At 40.1% G+C, this 20,904-nt stretch overlaps 1 protein-coding gene across 1 annotated transcript in view; it reads left to right on the top strand.

The window, feature by feature from the left end:
* The window catches only part of LOC133544544 (microtubule-associated protein 2-like), a 145,108-nt gene that overhangs the window by 99,893 nt on the left and 24,311 nt on the right, over positions 1-20,904 (top strand). The window contains exons 5-8 of the mRNA XM_061890001.1: positions 2,286-2,450; positions 2,643-2,717; positions 12,222-12,449; positions 18,367-19,986. Coding sequence (XP_061745985.1) covers positions 2,327-2,450; positions 2,643-2,717; positions 12,222-12,449; positions 18,367-19,986 — 2,047 coding nt within the window. The 5' untranslated portion in view covers positions 2,286-2,326. The remainder of the gene's footprint in view (positions 1-2,285; positions 2,451-2,642; positions 2,718-12,221; positions 12,450-18,366; positions 19,987-20,904) is intronic.

Genomic DNA, 20,904 nt, shown 5'->3' on the forward strand with positions numbered 1-20,904 from the left:
AAATAAAGATTTCTCCACATAGAAGTAATCATCAACTTAAAGTGCCCTCTTTGGGGATTGTAATATAGATCCATCTGGATTCATCAACTTCATTCTAAACATTTCTTCAAAAAAAAATAAAACTTTAACATCAATATTTATGGAATATGTCCACAAAAAATTAATATTGCATTGTTGCATTTCTTTTCACAGTTTATGAACTTACATTCATATTTTGTTAAAGTATTATTCAATACATTTATTTACAAATGATTTTTGAATTTTTGCTATTTTTAGAATATTTTCTAAAAATCTCACGTACCCCTTGGCATACCTTCAAGTACCCCCAAGGGTACACGTACCCCCATTTGAGAACCACTGATCTATACCACCCCCATTTTACAGTACGGTATGTATCTCTGCATTTTCACTACATGCATAAGTGTGCCAATACCTTTTGTCTAAAGCATGGGTGTCAAACGTACGGCCTGAGGGCCGGATCAGGACCCCGAACAGGTTTTATCCGGCCAGCGGGATGCGTTTGCCAAGGATAAAAATTACCCTGAAATTTTTGAGTGAAAAAAACAGCTGTTCTAAATGTGTCCACTGGATGTCGCCATAGCAATTCTTTGTATCACTATAGATCAGGGGTTGGGAACCTATGGCTCTAGAGCCAGATTTGGCTCTCGGATAAATCTGAGCTGACACTGCTTAACACGATAAGTAACGACTAATTCCACTTGTAATCAAAATGTTAAAAATAACGTTCAAAATATTAAACATGCATTTGAATCCATCCATCCTTTTTTCTACCGCACTTGTTCAAGAAATTGCATGATTTATTTATTTATTTTTTAGGGCTTACCCTCCTGCGGATTCTTCAGACCACCAAGCACCGACATGAAAGCCTGTCTCAGGGTTACGATATTTTTTTATTTTTCAATAAGTCTTTCAGTTGCTTTCCAGCAAATGTCTTTTTCTTTTTCGTTCTCGCTCGCATTCTGGCTCCAGCTCCAACCCTGTCTCTCCTCCCGGCTGCTGCTTATAACAGAGCGACAGGTGATTAGATAACAAGGCCCAAGTGGGCCATCTCCTCACCTGTCGCTGATTTCGAGGCCGGTTCTGGCACACCCCGCTTCGCTGCAGGCCCGCAGGCCACGCCCCTCCACAGTTAGCTTCAGAATATCAACGTTATTATAAAAAAAAAAGGGGACCTATTATACTGTAGTAATGTTGGTCTTACTTAAAAATGCATGCGTTTAGTTTTGTTCAGTGTTGAAAAAAAACTATATGGCTCTTGCGGAAATACATTTTAAAATATTTGGATTCTTGGCTCTCTCAGCCAAAAAGGTTCCCGACCCCTGCTATGGATGATGCTACATATGTACAAAAAATTCACCACATGATGTTAATGCACCAGTCGAGGAAAATGAGCAAACTACATAGATAACATCCTGTAATTAGATTTTTATATATTATTTTTTTATCTTCATAGATTCAAAACTAACACCGGTGAGTTGACTGAACATTATCACATAATTTATTCAGCAAGTATAAAAAACGATAAATAAAGGTAGAATACTATTAACCGCAACATGTAGGTGTAAAAAAACAAAACATTATGATTTGTACATTTTCAGAATATGCTTGTTCCATTTAAAAAATAAAAACAATCTGAAGTTGTCTTTATTTTTAACTTATCGTGCCGTGATTTTACCAGTCAGGCCCACTTGGTAGTAGATTTTTCTCCATTTGGCCCCCGATCTAAAATGACTTTAAATGACGCAATAGATAATAGATGACTAATTATTATTCATAGAATAATTGTCCAAAATGTTTTGGTTAGAGAATAATAATTCTGGGGGGAAGGAGGGGTCTACCCCTTATTAACACTAAGATACTGCATTTTAAACATTGCAAGTTTCCTTTCCGGTGTGGGCTTCTGCCAGTGTTGCTCTTAGATTGCAGTATGTTTAGGGCTTTTTGTGTCTGGACGAAGAGAGACTGTCAAATTCATCTGCTCGACCTCTGAGGGACCCTGCCCTAGTTGCCATGACAACAGCCTCCCTGTCAGCAGTTATAGGATATGAGAGGTGTGCTTGGTTTTCTGAACACTAACACAATAGTGTTGGCAATATCATTAAACTCTTTCATATTATTTGTGAGGCATAATTGCTAAAAAGTACCAAAATCTGTGTTTTGCAAGGACAAAAGAAGCGAGCAGCGTGGTGACGTGCTCCCTCTGGTGGCGAGTCGTGACACTGCACCTGCAGTCTCTCCTCACTGGTGTTCCCTTTGTCTGGCAGGTGAGCCCTTCTTTCCCCGCCGTCCCAGCAGGCAGGCAGCCATGGCAGATGGTCGGCAGCCAGAGGAGCACTGGGTCTCCAACGGCCAAGAGAACGGCGAGAACGGCTACAGCTACCGGGAGAACGGATGCAACGGCGGTGGCGCCGCACATCCCGAGACAACAGGTACGTGTTTGGGGCGTGTTGGTGGAGTTCTGTCCGTGGCTGTAATCGTGCCATCCGTGATGTAAGTGTCCACATTACCTGCTGATGGAATCCTAGACAATATTAGGATACACAGCTTTTTCATTTCCTTCCTTCCACCCATGTCTTGTCTACCCGGTGTGTGTGTGTGTTTGTCTCTCTCTCCCCTCACAGTGGATGACTCAGCCAATTTGCCTCCCTCCCCTCCTCCCTCGCCGTCCGCTGGGCAGATCGGGCCGGCGGCACAAGGTACTCCCCTACGATGCACACTTTTAGGCCGCTGAGAGCATCCGCATGGTGGCGTGAACAGAAACTGACCACCAAACACGTCAGCCACTTTCTCCTCTTTACTCTTCGACCCACAATCCGCATGCCAACACGTCCAACCTGCGACACTTTGGCACCATTTTAGCCAAGTCACCTCATTAGCCGTATGACCGTCCTGTATGTGTCTCGCACTGTAGTGTTGCAGCATGTTCTTTCCCCTGCGCCTACCTTCCTACAGTACATACAGTGGGGCAAAAAAGTATTTAGTCAGCCACCGATTGTGCAAGTTCTCCCACTTAAAATGATGACAGAGGTCTGTAATTTTCATCACAGGTACACTTCAACTGTGAGAGACAGAATGTGAAAAAAAATCCAGGAATTCATATTGTAGGAATTTTAAAGAATTTATTTGTAAGTCATGGTGGAAAATAAGTATTTCAAAGCTCTCACTGATGGAAGGAGGTTTTGGCTCATAATCTCACGATACATGGCCCCATTCATTCTTTCCTTAACACAGATCAATCGTCCTGTCCCCTTAGCAGGAAAAACAGCCCCAAAGCATGATGTTTCCACCCCCATGCTTCACAGTAGGTGTGGTGTTCTTGGGCTGCAACTCAGTATTCTTCCTCCTCCAAACACGACGAGTTGACTTTATACCAAAGTTCTATTTTGGTTTCATCTGACCCCATGACATTCTCCCAATCCTCTGCTGTATCATCCATGTATCCATTTTGGTATAAACTCAACTCGTCGTGTTTGGAGGAAGAAGAATACTGAGTTGTATCCCAAGAACACCACACCTACTGTGAAGCATGAGGGTGGAAACATCATGCTTTGGGGCTGTTTTTCTGCTAAGGGGACAGGACGATTGATCCGTGAAGTGAAGTGAATTATATTTATATAGCGCTTTTCTCTAGTGACTCAAAGCGCTTTACATAGTGAAACCCCAATATCAAAGTTACATTTAAACCAGTGTGAGTGGCACTGGGAGCAGGGGGGTAAAGTGCCTTGCCCAAGGACACAACGGCAGTGACTAGGATGGCAGAAGCGGGAATCGAACCTGCAACCCTCAAGTTGCTGGCACGGCCACTCTACCAACCGAGCTATGCCGCCCCGTGTTAAGGAAAGAATGAATGGGGCCATGTATAGTGAGATTTTGAGCCAAAACCTCCTTCCATCAGTGAGAGCTTTGTATGGTTCACCAAATACTTATTTTCCACCATAATTTACAATTCTTAAAAATTCCTACAATGTGAATTCCTGGATTTTTTTTTCACATTCTGTCTCTCACAGTTGAAGTGTACCTATGATGAAAATTACAGACCTCTGTCATCATTTTAAGTGGGAGAACTTGCACAATCGGTGGCCGACTAAATACTTTTTTGCCCCACTGTATAGAAAGGCAAACGGTAAGTGCATCATGTAAAATTTTAGTGGAACCGCTAAAGTCAAACCAATTTCATAGGGAGTGTGAAAGTCAGCATAATACACCAGCTTACTAATGTTCAATGAGTCAATAGACTAGTGTTGTCCCGATACCAATATGTTGGTACCAGTACTAAAAATTGTTCATACTTTTCTAAATAAAGGGGACCATAAAAATTGTAATTATTGGCTTTCTTTTAACAAAAATTCTCAGGGTATATTAAACATATCCAATCCAATCCACTTTATTTATATAGCACATTTAAACAAGAAGAATGTTTCCAAAGTGCTGCACAGCCATGTTAAAAACAATATTAAAGGCCTACTGAAATGAGATTTTCTTATTTAAACGGGGATAGCAGGTCCATTCTATGTGTCATACTTGATCATTTCATGATATTGCCATATTTTTGCTGAAATAATTTAGTAGAGAACATCCACGATAAAGTTCGCAACTTTTGGTGCTAACAGAAAAGCCCTGCCTTTACCGGAAGTTGCAGACGATGACGTCACATTTTGATGGCTCCTCACATATTCACATTGTTTTTAATGGGGGCCTCCGACAAAAACAGCTATTCGGACCAAGAAAACGACAATTTCCCCATTAATTTGAGCGAGGATGAAAGATTTGTGTTTGAGGATATTGATAGTGACGGACTACAAAAAAAAAATAAGTTAAAAAAAAAACGCGATTGCATTAGGACGGATTCAGATGTTTTTAGACACATTTACTAGGATAATTCTGGGAAATCCCTTATCTTTCTTTTGTGTTGCTAGTGTTTTAGCGAGTTTAACAGTACCTGATAGTCGGAGGTGTGTGTCCACGGGTGTGTTGACGCCAATGTCTCAGGGAAGTCGACGGCAGCTTTATGGACGGCACAAGCTCAGCTGATCTCCTGTAAGAAGCGACTTTTTACCACAATTTTCTCACCGAAACCTGCTGGTTGACAAGTGGTCGTGATCCATATTTGCTCTGATCCATAGTAAAGTTTCACCTCCGGTAATTTTAAACAAGGAATCACCGTGTGTTTGTGTGGCTAAAGGCTAAAGCTTCCCAACTCGGTCTTTCTACTTTGCCTTCTCCATTATTAATTGAACAAATTGCAAAAGATTCAGCAACACAGATTTCCAAAATACTGTGCGGTTAAAGCAGACGACTTTTAGCTGTGTGTGTGTGCAGCGCTCATATTTCCTAACAGCCCGTGACGTCAAGCGTACACGTCATCATTATGCGACGTTTTTTAGAAGAAACTCCCGGGAAATTTAAAATTTCAATTTAGTAAACTAAAAAGGCCCTATTGGCATGTGTTGCAATGTTAATATTTCATCATTGATATATAATGTTTCAGACTGCGTGGTGGGTTTAAGTCGGCCTTTAAAAACAATATTATGCTCCACCAATGACTGAATAAAAACAAAAAATAAATAAATATAAAAACAATATACAAATTAATATGATTAAAAACTATTTTAAAGGGTAAAAGCAATTAAAACAGTAAAATAGAAATCAAAATGTATGAAAAAACAGAGGAGGACAGAGGACCACACAACTCGCGTAAGAATAAAAGTGGGTCTTAAGACGAGACTTAAAACACTCCAATGTGGAAGCACTTTGAACACGGATGGGCTGAGTGTTCCAGAGCTTAGGGCCAACCACAGAGAAGGCCCTGTCTCCCCTGGTCTTAAGTCTGGTCTTGGGCACTACGAGCTGGAACTGGCTCTCGGACCTAAAGAGTGCGGGCAGGAGTGTACATTTGGATGAGGTCCGAGATATACTGAGGTTCCAGTCCATGTAAAGATTTAAAAAAAAACAGCAATTTTTTAAAATCAATTCTAAAATGAACAAGGAGCCAGTGCAAACTCTGAAGAATTGTGGTCATATGCTGGCGTTTCCTGGCCCCTGTTAAAAGTCATGCTGCAGCGTTCTGGACTAACTGCAACCGGGAGAGAGCTTTTTGGCTAATGCCAGCATAAAGTGCATTGCAGTAGTCCAGGCCACTTGAAATAAAAGCATGCACGACTTGTCCAAAAAGGTTAAAAGATAAAAACGGTTTTACCTTTACTAAAAGATGAAGATGATAAAAACACCATTGACTTGTTTGTCAAGTTTAAAATCGCTGTCTATAGTAGCTTAGACAGCGATTTGGTTGTTACACTATTTTAACTTTGCACCATTAATACACAGGACCGGCTCCGAGCAAAAACACTATTCGGTAGTTTGGAGCCACAACGACTAGGGGCCACATGATTATAGGAACTGGTCACTCCAGTCGGTGACCATCACCAGGGTTGTCGTGCTCTTCGGGTCTTTGCTTGTGCAACTTTAATAGACTGCTATATGTTTCTTTTTGCAAGTTTGTACTTAAATAAAATAGTGAACATACTAGACAACTTGTCTTTTAGTAGGAAGTAAACAAACAAAGGCTCCTAAATAGTCTGCTGACATATGTAGTAACATATTGTGTCATTTTCCATTCTATTTTGTCAACATTAGGACAAGTTGTAGAAAATTAATTATTAATCTACTTGTTCATTTACTGTTAATATCTGCTTACTTTCTCTTTTAACATGTTGCATCTACACTTCTGTTAAAATGTAATAATCACTTATTCTTCTGTTGTTTGATACTTTACATTAGTTTTGGATGATACCACAAATTTGGGTATCAACTCGATACCAAGTAGTTACAGCATCATACATTGGTCATATTCAAAGTCCTCGTGTCCAGGGACATAGTTCCTGAGTTTATAAAAATAATATAAATATGAAGTGAAGTGAATTATATTTATATAGCGCTTTTCTCTAGTGACTCACAGCACTTTTACATAGTGAAAACCCAAAATCTAAGTTACATTCAAACCAGTGTGGGTGTTACTTTGAGCGGATGGGTAAAGTGTCAATGTCAGTGACTAGCATGGCGGAAGCAGGTATCGAACCTGGAACCCTCAGGTTGCTGGCACGGCCACCCAACCAACCAAGCTATATCGCCCCAATTTTTAAAAAAAACAAAAGAAGATGTTGTAATGCCGAAAAATATTGACGTCATCATAGTAGTATCGACGAGATACGCTACTGTACTTGGTATCATTACAGTGGATGTTAGGTGTAGATCCACCGATGGCGTTTGTTTACATTTTGAGGCCAGTGAGCTACGCTGTGTAGTAACGCATGTTAACTATTCCTCGTCCTGCAGGGATGATACTTGTAAGAAACGAATTTGTTGCCGTGGAGGCGAATATTAGTGATTTAGAAGTAGCTAAAACACTGCAGACAGCAGCTGGACTTTTAGCCATGTCTTAAAGCACCTCTTCCTGAGGGCGTTTCAGTGTTATAACTTCACCTTTATCTTCAGTTTTTAAGCCAAAATGCTTCCATTCTCCCTTTTCTGTCTACACACTGTCTGCTTGTAAGTACTCAGTGATTGTGCACTGCCGAACATGCTCCTCTGCTCGTAAACCAGCAATGACACGACGTGACGACGACCGGCGTGCCGGGGGTGGGGGGTATTTTTTTATGGTAGTATAGTACCGAATATGATTCATTAGTATCACGCTGCTATACTAATACCGGTCGGTATATTGTACAACCATACAATAGACTAACTTTAATTTGCCTTTTTCAACACAAAAAAGGCCCACACAAAACAGTCAAGCATCAGAACACGTTTTCAGAGGCGGTATAGTACCGAATATGATTCATTAGTGTCATGCTGCTATACTAATACCAGTATACCGTACAACCCTACAATAGACTAACTTTTATTTGCTTTTTTCAACACAAAAAAAGCCCACACAAAACAGTCAAGCATCAGAACACGTTTTCAGAGGCGGTATAGTACCGAATATGATTCATTAGTGTCATGCTGCTATACTAATACCAGTATACCGTACAACCCTACAATAGACTAACTTTTATTTGCTTTTTTCAACACAAAAAAAGCACACACAAAACAGTCAAGCATCAGAACACGTTTTCAGAGGCGGTATAGTACCGAATATGATTCATTAGTGTCATGCTGCTATACTAATATCAGTATACTGTACAACCCTACAATAGACTAACTTTTATTTGCCTTTTTCAACACAAAAAAGGCCCCAACAAAACAGTCAAGCATCAGAACATGTTTTCAGAGGCGGTATAGTACCGAATATGATTCATTAGTGTCATGCTGCTATACTAATACCAGTATACCGTACAACCCTGCAATAGACTAACTTTTGTTTGCCTTTTTCAACACAAAAAAGGCCCCATCAAAACAGTCAAGCATCAGAACATGTTTTCAGGGGCGGTATAGTACCGAATATTATTCATTTGTATCACGTTGCTATACTAATACCAGTCGGTATATTGTACAACCATACAATGGACTAACTTTAATTTGCCTTTTTCAACACAAAAAAGGCCCACACAAAACAGTCAAGCATCAGAACACGTTTTCAGAGGCGGTATAGTACCGAATATGATTCATTAGTGTCATGCTGCTATACTAATACCAGTATACCGTACAACCCTGCAATAGACTAACTTTTGTTTGCCTTTTTCAACACAAAAAAGGCCCCAACAAAACAGTCAAGCATCAGAACATGTTTTCAGGGGCGGTATAGTACCGAATATGATTCATTAGTGTCATGCTGCTATACTAATACCAGTATACCGTACAACCCTACAATAGACTAACTTTTATTTGCTTTTTTCAACACAAAAAAGGCCCACACAAAACAGTCAAGCATAAGAACACGTTTTCAGAGGCGGTATAGTACCGAATATGATTCATTAGTGTCACGCTGCTATACTAATACCAGTATACCGTACAACCCTACAATAGACTAACTTTTGTTTGCCTTTTTCAACACAAAAAAGGCCCCACACAAAACAGTCAAGCATCAGAACATGTTTTCAGAGGCGGTATAGTACCGAATATGATTCATTAGTGTCACGCTGCTATACTAATACCAGTATACCGTACAACCCTGCAATAGACTAACTTTTGTTTGCCTTTTTCAACACAAAAAAGGCCCCAACAAAACAGTCAAGCATCAGAACATGTTTTCAGGGGCGGTATAGTACCGAATATGATTCATTAGTATCACGTTGCTATACTAATACCAGTCGGTATATTGTACAACCATAAAATAGACTAACTTTAATTTGCCTTTTTCAACACAAAAAAGGCCCACACAAAACAGTCAAGCATCAGAACATGTTTTCAGAGGCGGTATAGTACCGAATATGATTCATTAGTGTCACGCTGCTATACTAACACCAGTATACCGTACAACCCTACAATAGACTAACTTTTGTTTGCCTTTTTCAACACAAAAAAGGCCCACACAAAACAGTTAAGCATCAGAACATGTTTTCAGGGGCGGTATAGTACCGAATATGATTCATTAGTGTCACGCTGCTATACTAATACCAGTATACCGTACAACCCTGCAATAGACTAACTTTTGTTTGCCTTTTTCAACACAAAAAAGGCCCCAACAAAACAGTCAAGCATCAGAACACGTTTTCAGGGGCGGTAGAGTACCGAATATGATTCATTAGTGTCACGCTGCTATACTAACACCAGTATACCGTACAACCCTACAATAGACTAACTTTTGTTTGCCTTTTTCAACACAAAAAAGGCCCCAACAAAACAGTCAAGCATCAGAACACGTTTTCAGGGGCGGTAGAGTACCGAATATGATTCATTAGTGTCACGCTGCTATACTAACACCAGTATACCGTACAACACTACAATAGACTAACTTTTATTTGCCTTTTTCAACACAAAAAAGGCCCCAACAAAACAGTCAAGCATCAGAACATGTTTTCAGATGCGGTATATTACCGAATATGATTCATTAGTGTCATGCTGCTATACTAATACCAGTATACCGTACAACCCTGCAATAGACTAACTTTTGTTTGCCTTTTTCAACACAAAAAAGGCCCACACAAAACAGTCAAGCATCAGAACATGTTTTCAGGGGCGGTATAGTACCGAATATGATTCATTATTGTCACGCTGCTATACTAATACCAGTATACCGTACAACCCTACAATAGACTAACTTTTGTTTGCCTTTTTCAACACAAAAAAGGCCCCACACAAAACAGTCAAGCATCAGAACATGTTTTCAGAGGCGGTATAGTACCGAATATGATTCATTAGTGTCACGCTGCTATACTAATACCAGTATACCGTACAACCCTGCAATAGACTAACTTTTGTTTGCCTTTTTCAACACAAAAAAGGCCCCAACAAAACAGTCAAGCATCAGAACATGTTTTCAGGGGCGGTATAGTACCGAATATGATTCATTAGTATCACGTTGCTATACTAATACCAGTCGGTATATTGTACAACCATAAAATAGACTAACTTTAATTTGCCTTTTTCAACACAAAAAAGGCCCACACAAAACAGTCAAGCATCAGAACATGTTTTCAGGGGCGGTATAGTACCGAATATGATTCATTAGTGTCACGCTGCTATACTAACACCAGTATATCGTACAACCCTACAATAGACTAACTTTTGTTTGCCTTTTTCAACACAAAAAAGGCCCACACAAATCAGTTAAGCATCAGAACATGTTTTCAGAGGCGGTATAGTACCGAATATGATTCATTAGTGTCACGCTGCTATACTAATACCAGTATACCGTACAACCCTACAATAGACTAACTTTTGTTTGCCTTTTTCAACACAAAAAAGGCCCCAACAAAACAGTCAAGCATCAGAACATGTTTTCAGGGGCGGTATAGTACCGAATATGATTCATTAGTGTCACGCTGCTATACTAATACCAGTATACCGTACAACCCTGCAATAGACTAACTTTTGTTTGCCTTTTTCAACACAAAAAAGGCCCCAACAAAACAGTCAAGCATCAGAACACGTTTTCAGGGGCGGTAGAGTACCGAATATGATTCATTAGTGTCACGCTGCTATACTAACACCAGTATACCGTACAACCCTACAATAGACTAACTTTTGTTTGCCTTTTTCAACACAAAAAAGGCCCCAACAAAACAGTCAAGCATCAGAACACGTTTTCAGGGGCGGTAGAGTACCGAATATGATTCATTAGTGTCACGCTGCTATACTAATACCAGTATACCGTACAACACTACAATAGACTAACTTTTATTTGCCTTTTTCAACACAAAAAAGGCCCCAACAAAACAGTCAAGCATCAGAACATGTTTTCAGAGGCGGTATATTACCGAATATGATTCATTAGTGTCATGCTGCTATACTAATACCAGTATACCGTACAACCCTGCAATAGACTAACTTTTGTTTGCCTTTTTCAACACAAAAAAGGCCCACACAAAACAGTCAAGCATCAGAACATGTTTTCAGGGGCGGTATAGTACCGAATATGATTCATTATTGTCACGCTGCTATACTAATACCAGTATACCGTACAACCCTACAATAGACTAACTTTTGTTTGCCTTTTTCAACACAAAAAAGGCCCACGAAAGAACAGTGAAGCATCACAACACTTTTCTATTGTTTTCATGTTTAACTAGTTAATATAACATTAACTTAATTGTGTATCAATTATCAATTTCTTCTCGACTTGTATTGAATGCATTCCTATAAGTTACTCTGAAATCTTGCTCATGTGAACGTATTGCTACATTTTTTTTATATTGAAATCTTTAAAATCCAACTTGCAAGTCACAAAATGTTTTTTTTTTAAAAAGGTTTTTTTTTATGGACAACATTGGTTTATTATTATTATATTTATTCCCGGTTTGGGCACTGGTAAAAGTAATATTTTTTCACCAACATTGGATAAAATGTAAACTATACACAACTATTATGTATGACAGTTTTCTGTGCGAAATATTGTTTGACATTTAGGGTTCCACTGTCAATGTATCATGTATGCATGGCCATTTTTCACATCCCAAAGTTATTCCCAATGTCCACTGGTAGCCTCAGAGTTTGTCCATCGCATCACATGCATCTCCACCTGAGGCTACAATGTCTTGTGAACCAATGTAACTCCAGTTCCATCCATGTCTCACCCACCTGTCCCAATTCCCTTCTTTGAGAAGATAAAGTAGAGCCTGTCAGTGCTCTCTCTGCGGAGGAGCGGCAGCAGGATGAGGAGGAAGTTGCCGGTTGCCAGGAAGAAGTGACATGTGAGCACCCGGGCTCTCTGCTTTTAGAGCAGACAGATTTGGTAACAGAACCGCAGGCTTTAGGCTGCGAGCAAGTCCAAACACCCGAGGGTCTCAATGGAGGAAGTCCTCACAGGGAGCAAAGTCCATCCCAAGAAGGTGTGTGAGTGTGCAGTTTGCACAAACAGGGCTGATTCCGTGTGTGTTTGTGTGCGTGTGTGTGTGTGTGTGTGTGTGTGTGTGTGTGTGTGTGTGTGTGTGTGTGTTTGAGCGCATGGGATTTATTTATTTTTTTTGCACGTTTCCTTTTGCTTTCTGCAAATTTGCTGCACTTATAGATCCTAAAGCTTGTCCATGGTCATTATTTTTTTGTTTTTTCATAGTGCCATTTTCTTTTACGTGGACTGTTATTGCCATAAGGCTGTTGTCGGTGTGTTGCCAGCTGCATTACAAATGCAACTACCACTTGTCACACCGCAGATGTGTGTTTGTTTGGCGCAGAATATTGTGGTGCAGTCTGAAGAACAGCGACTTGTGTTGTTGCTTCCAGAACCATTATTGAAAGTGATTTTCTCTGGTTCTTACTTTGAATTGCATTTTGTCTTTGTTGCATTTTAAAGCAATGGGGGATGTCATCTTCCTATTGTTACAACCATCACACCGTGATCATGAAAATCAGACTCGTGGGATATTTATCTCTTTTCTGTCCTTTCAACAACTTACTTAAAACTTCAAAATCTAATCAAATTAATTACAAACCTATTAGTGTAGTTTTAGTGGGGGTGTATTTAGAAGTCAGTTATTTTTTTGTTGCCCTATTTACCTATGTTGGTGGTAATGGTTAGTTTATTCCAATTATCCATCCATCCATTTTCCAGCATGCTTAACCCAATTTCATTAGGTAAAAATGTTTGCACTTTCATCATTCAAAACGACTAAATCTGGAGGAAAAAGAAGCAGATTTTAATCCTACCTTATCTCCGTTTCTCAGTAATTACTGATCGTCTGTTCACTTCCTATGTTGAGTGTTCCCGTGTTACCATTTTCTCATAGGGATAGGGAAAAATAAAAAATGTTCAATAACACATGCTGTAGATAGCGTATTAAGTCGGGTAGCGATATCAGTCAGATATCAGAAAAAAAATGTATATCTGCTCGCATACACAAACCCCGTTTCCATATGAGTTGGGAAATTGTGTTAGATGTAAATATAAACGGAATACAATTATTTGCAAATTATTTTCAACCAATATTCAATTGAATGCACTACAAAGACAAGATATTTGATGTTCAAACTCATAAACCTAATTTTTTTTTTTTGCAAATAATTAAATTAGAATTTAATGGCTGCAACACTTGCCAAAGTAGTTGGGAAAGGGCATGTTCACCACAGTGGTACATCGCCTTTTCTTTTAACAACACTCAATAAACGTTTGGGAACTGAGGAAACTAATTGTTGAAGCTTTGAAAGTGTAATTCTTTCCCATTCTTGTTTTATGTAGAGCTTCAGTCGTTCAACAGCCCGGGGTCTCTGCTGTCGTATTTTATGCTTCGTAATGCGCCACACATTTTCGATGCGAGACAGGTCTGGACTGCAGGCGGGCCAGGAAAGTACCCGCACTCTTCTTTCACGAAGCCACGCTGTTGTAACAAGTGCTGAATGTGGCTTGGCATTGTCGTGCTGAAATAAGCAGGGGCGTCCATGAAAAAGACGGTGCTTACATGGCAGCATAAGTTGTTCCAAAACCTGTATGTACCTTTCAGCATTAATGGTGCCTTCACAGATGTGTAAGTAGTTACCCATGCCTTGGGCACTAATGCACCCCCATACCATCACAGATGCTGGCTTTTGAACTTTGCTTCGATAACCGTCTGGATTTTTTGCTACCCCTTTGGTCCGGATGACACGATGTCGAATATTTCCTAAAACTATTTGAAATGTGGACTCGTCAGACCACAGAACACTTTTCCACTTTGCATCAGTCCATCTTAGATGATCTCTGGCCCAGATAAGCCGGGGGCGTTTTTGGATGTTGTTGATAAATAGCTTTCGCTTTGCATAGTAGAGCTTTAACTTGCACTTACAGATGTAGCGACAAACTGTATTTAGTGACGGTGGTTTTCTGAAGTGTTCCTGAGCCCATGTGGTGATATCCTTTAGAGATCGATGTCGGTTTTTGATACAGTGTCGTCTGAGGGATCGAAGGTCACGGTCATTCAATGTTGGTTTCCGGCCATGCCGCTTATGTGGAGTGATTTCTCCAGATTCTCTGAACCTTTTGATGATATGGACTGTAGATGTTGAAATCCCTAAATTTCTTGCAATTGCACTTTAAGAAACGTTGTTCTTAAACTGTTTTACTATTTGCTCACACAGTTATGGACAAAGCATATTTATAGCATATTCAACTGAATATGGGTTGAAAATGATTTGCAAATCATAGTATTCCGTTTATATTTACATCTAACACAATTTCCCAACTCATATGGAAACGGGGTTTGTAAAATATCCAGCATAAGCTCCGATACAAGCAGTCCTGCAGGCAGTTAATGTCTAAATGTCCTCCAAAAACCACACAATGTCAGTATTTTCTTGTATTTCGGTAAAGTCATTTACAAAAGGTAAACATGATACCCTACAAGGGACTAGCAGCTACACAACAGCTAAGCACACAATCTAAATGTGTGTCCTCAATTGAACAATATTGCTGTATAAAACATGACGTGTCAATATAAACAAATATCAAATAACTGCAGTTACATACTACTTACGGATACAAAGTCTCCAAGGCAAAAGTATTATAGAAATTATCCAGTTACAAACGTGTCCACATCATTAAATTAACCGCATATCATATCTGATCAGTATCAGTATTGGTTACTGCTCAAGGCTTCAATATTGGAAGTCCTACACTCAATGGAAAAATCAGTAATTCCAGGAGTTAATACTGACATAAACATTGTGTAATGAGTAAATAAATATATATGGAATATATAATGACTTGTTATATAAATTAGGGCTGGGCAATATGGCCTTTTATTAATATGTTAATATTTTTAAGCCATGTCACGATATATATCTTGATATTTTGCCTTAGCCTTGAATGAACACTTGATACATATAATCACAGCAGTATGATGAATCTGTGTCTATATTAAAACATTCTTGTTCAGACTGCATTAATATATGCTCTTTTTAAACTTTCATGCAGAGAAGGAAACCACAATTAAGTCAATTTACCAACACTGTATTTATTAAACAGTTATTAAGCATTGGCACAAACATTCATGTCATTTCAAATCAGAAAGTGCAAAATTGTCAGAGACGTTTTAAAACGAGCTATGAGTGCACGTTTGTGCATGATGTCACTAAGATGACATATCAAAACAACACTAAATTAAAGTGCACTTTTTGTACAGAATGCAAATACAATAGTTTAAAACAAATAAAGTGCACTTTTGTGCATGATGTCACACAAGATATTTCAATAACTGTCAAATTAAAATGAGCTGCATAAAATTAAATCAAATCTGTTGACTATTTTTTTCATACGGTGTAGATCTGGAAATGGTTGTTTTCGGCATTTTGTGGGTATGGCACCGAACGGAGATGTTGACATGCGGAGTTTGAAGCAATCTTCATTCTCTAGCGGGTGTCTTTTCAAATGATGCTACAAATTAGCAGTAGGTGCTACTTTTTGTAGCAACGCTTTTGCCGCATACTCCTACGACATTTTCCCGCTTGAAGCCAAACCACCACCAGCCGATGGACCCCGTGCTGTTTTTCTTAAGAAATAATTCTTCCTTCATTTGTTACCAGATTGGCACCTTCTTTCTCTCGTATTACCACTCCGCTAGCATCACAGCAAATGTTAGCCATGCTGCTACCTCTCTAATCTGTGAGGGCGTATGACGGGACAGTATGTGACATATGTAAGAAGGTGCGCTTGTTTTAAGTCTCTGTGAGAAGGAGAGACAAGAAAGAGTGGGAAAAGCCTTTCTCATAACATGGACTTTGGGGTTGGTTTTCCTGGAAGGCAAAGGAAAGTTGGCGCGGGCAAGGCGTGAAGGTAAAGACGTATTTATTAATTGTTAGAAAAAAAGGAACAAAAGGCACGCGCAAGGCGGAAGTACAAAAACTTGGCTAATGAACAAAAACTTGCACAAATGCAGAAACTATGAACATGAAACAAAACTCGATAACTGTGGCGTGAAGAAACAAAAACTTACGTGGCATGGCAAGAAGCATAACTATGGAGTGTATCAGATATATCAGGGGTGCCCATTACGTCGATCGCGAGCTACCAGTCGACCGCGGGGGGTGTGTCAGTCAATCTCCAGTCAGGCTTTTAAAAAGAATAGACCTAAAAATTTGTGATCATCAATCTTCACCAAGACGTCACTTAAATGACATTCGCGGTACCGGAGGGTCTTGTGGGATGACGCTGGCTACGGCAAGATCATTATTATGAAAATATGACCGAGAGGAAGGCGAGAAACACTTTTTATTTCAACAGACTCTCGCGCCGTACCTTCCGTCAAAACTCTAAAGGCCGACTGCACATTTCCTATCTTCACAATAAAAGCCCTGCTTCATGCTGCCTGCGCTAACTAAATACAGAGTCTCGGAAAACTGGCGTGCACAAGCGATCCCTCAGAAAGCTGGCGTGCACATCACTTGTGCACGCCAGCTTTCCGAGACTCTTATTTTGTTAGCGCAGGCAGCATGAAGCAGGGCTTTTATTGTGAAGATAGGAAATGTGCAGCCAGCGTCATCTCACAAGACCCTCGGGTGCCGTGAATGTCAATCAAGCAAGCTACGGAATTTGCCGCCAATGTTCTTTTTGTAAAGTGTATGGAAGCTGGATGAATTAGATGCCAAAAACCAACCACTTTCATGTGGTATTGTACAGAAAGGACAACTTTTTTTCTCCTCCATTTGAAAATGTGGGCGTTATCATCATTACTGTCTGATTCCAATCAATGCAAGTCATCAGAATCAGGTAATACACCAACTTATATCCTTGTCTTTGTGAAAGAAAGACATCTATATGTGTTACACATGCTTGTATTATCATTAAACACATTTAACTTGTTTACAAAAATGTCTCTTTCATAAATAAATAAATATAAATGATATATATAAATGAGGTAGATCCCCTCGAGTTGGTCAATTGAAAAGTAGCTCGCCTGCAGAAAAATTGTGGGCACCCCTGAGATATATAGTCACCAGGCTGACTTCCTGGCAACTTTCGGTTTGGGTAATAGTTACATGATTAGTCAAAACAGGTGTGTGACTTAGGGACAGGTGAAAACTAACAAAACCATTGAGTGTAAAAATAGGAACTAATGGAGTCTTGAAGTAAACTAACAAAATTAAACAAAATATGATCATCAAGACATGACAGCCTGTAGTGTAATGCCCGCAGCTAAAAGCAACTGCGTGAGAACGTATACTCAAATATCACGATATAGTCATTTTCTATATCGCACAGAGACAAACCCGCGATATATCGAGTATATCGATATATATCGCCAAGCCCTAATATAAATTATAAATCAATGACTTAAAATTCAATTATGACAGACACTATGGTTTCCTATGCGTGAACAATTAAGCGATCAATTAATTAATCAGCGAGTGTGGTTTGATAGTAATTATACAAAATCATGTCATCAAAGTATTTACTTCATAGTCAGAGCTGGACACATAGCGCTAGCTGGGCTGTGGGATGAAAAACTATATATAATTAGTTTTACAGTTCTGGATTAAATCCTGTAAATATAATCAAGTAATTGCTCTCAGGCTGACCAGTTTTTGTCAACCCACCTGTATTCCTTCCATAAGAACTCAATAGTACGTTTGTACTTTTATCCATCTAACATCATGCAAGTCATAACGTCATTGCAGTCGTGCACGTGCGACCCGGTGGGTGCACTGCCGAGTGTGTTTGGAGAGCGACTGTTTCTGTGTGCACAAGGCCTTGGCTTGGCTGTCGTTGCTCAGCTTTAATGGAAGCCGCTTATAGCTAACTTGACTCAGCACAAAACTGTACACTTTCCTTCAAACCTGCAGTTCAATCAGAAGAAAGTGTCCGAATGGAGATAACGGAGGCTGTGGAGGGCAAGGGAGCCACCTTTGCGATTAAATCCAATTCAAACGTTGGTGCTGAATTCATGACCACAGGTGATACTTGTATGAAGTCGGGATCAAAAACCTACTTTGAGTTGGTCACAGCATCAGATATGGCGATAAGTGAAGGTGAAGATCAGCACGGCAATGCAACAAGGGAAGTAAAAGCACAGAGATCAAGAGCCTTGTCCGAAAGCTGGTCCCCAGTCACCAAAGGTTCAGAGAAATGTTTCCCCGTGTTGCCTTCATCTGATTTAATCATAACCTTACCTGAGAAACACACCTACCATCAACTACCTACTGATCCACACACTTCTGAGCAATCAAGCACCTATTGTGATACTTCAGACCGAGCAGGCGACCTCGCTCGCACCTCCCGGCAGATTGATGGCATAAGACGAAAGTCAATGCCCGCCAATGTTCTCCGTAGCTCTTTGGCCAATCTCACCCTTGGAGAGCAGACTTCAAACCTGCTGGGTGATGAAAGACAACTGCAGGACCTGGGTTACTCTGGACCCATGCCTTCCCCTGCTGACAAGCCGAGTCCAGAAGACTCGTCCTATTCTTGTTTTCCTGCGATAGAGGTCCAAGTGGACAATCTTGGAGCTACTGAAGTGGAAGGTAGTCATAAAGTGTTTAACCATGGAATAGCCCAAAAAGGGCCTGTACGGGTGATACTTGAAAGGGCTGTGAACATTGGAATTAAACCGGATCGCCTAAAAATCCCAAAGACCACTCCAAAAGACAGACTGACCGAATTACGTTTGGAGAGCGGTCTACCTGATGATGTGAAAATCCAACCAATTCCCGAAGTAGATGTTGAAAGAGACTCCTCAAGAGAGGCCTCTCCTGTCCCGCCTGGTAGTTCCTTCATATTTACGTCTTTAGACACTGACAGTCAGGTTCCCTTGACTCTCACCTCACCCAAAAGCCTGGGTAGTGCCTCTGAAGGAATACCATTGTCTGGAGAGAAGACAAAGAAGGTGTCAGCTAAGCCTGATGGGATTAATACCCGACCAAGAGAAAAACCTGAGCAGGAAAACAAGGGCAAAAAAATGCCAGGTGATCACGGGACCACTGCAAGATCAGAAACAAGAGAAATGGAGGAACTCCCCAAAGCCCTAAAGCCCTCAGATGGGAAGAGTATATTCTACTTACAGAAAGACTCTCCTAAGCCACAATTACCCTCTCCAAGTATAATTATACCTCAAACACAAGTGGAAGAGGATGATGATGCTGAGATTGCTGAAGAGCCACAGGAGATAAAATATGATGCTGGAATAAATCTGCTCTCTAAAGAGGATCAGGCTGAACCTGAGATGCTTGAATTGGAAAACCACAGCATTGAGAAATGCAACACCTCTGTGGGCTCTGATGACCCATCACTGCCACAGCGGCAAACGGGTAACGTGAAGGAGATGCTTGGTTCGGATGTTGAAGAGAAGAAGACAAATACGGAGAACAGATTTAACAGAATAAGTCAGAAGTCGGAAGTCACCAGTCAAGCTGTTCATGAAGAAGAAGCTGCGGACGTCCCACGCAGTAGTTGGATTTGTTCAAAAGGTACTGAGAATAAATATCTTGTGACACAAAGTGGAACCTCTAACGTGGAACAAAATCCGTTTGGAGAGACAGGATGTTTTCGATTCCAATACAGAAGTTAATGGAAATATAAATAGCCTGATCCAGTTTTTATGTAAAAAGCTTTAATACAATTTGTTCTGTCGGTTTTCTAAACGTCCAAATTATTATCTGTTTTGAATATCTTTGCGGTGCCTCGAGATACAAGTTAAACTTTTTTGTGACGCAGATTGTACCTGGAAAAACTAGTATTGCGAAACAGCATTTCCCATTGAAATTAATTGAAATAGCTTGGCCCCCCAAACCAGCATAATTTTAACACGGGACATGCCTTTTTAAAAAGAAAAACAAACTTTTAGATATCAAATATTGGATAAAAACAATATATTATAAACAACTACAGTAGTTTTATGGAGTACAGTACAGCATTTGCCTTGGAGAGCAGACTTCTCCAGTATCTCCTTCAAGCTGCTTCTCCGTCAAACACACTATCAACAGCGTCTTCATATTTTCATAGATAAATGTTCACTGTTTGGATATTACTTTAACGGCCTTGGATGGCGTTGGACTCTTTCTGCTTCAGTATGGGGCAGACTATCAGTGATACACTCGAATTGCTTCACCAAGTTGGCAACACGCTTGTGACAGATTCTTGCCGTCGCGTGGGTTCCCAGGACCATCAAGGAAGGACATTGCTTGAGCAGGTGTAGACTTCTTTATTTTTCAATGAAGAAAATCTTTTTCTGGTAACTTTTCAGTTGCCCGCATCGTTTGCCTCTCGCTCTCTTCCGCATTGGATGCGCTGCGTCTTCTGGCTCTCGTGTCTCTCGTTTCTCTTCCGCCTCTCGTGCTGCTGATACCCTTTTATACAGCGAGAGGAGATTCATTAATAGTGTACAG

The sequence above is a fragment of the Nerophis ophidion genome, linkage group LG27, assembly GCF_033978795.1.
Source record: "Nerophis ophidion isolate RoL-2023_Sa linkage group LG27, RoL_Noph_v1.0, whole genome shotgun sequence".
NCBI lineage: Eukaryota > Metazoa > Chordata > Actinopteri > Syngnathiformes > Syngnathidae > Nerophis > Nerophis ophidion.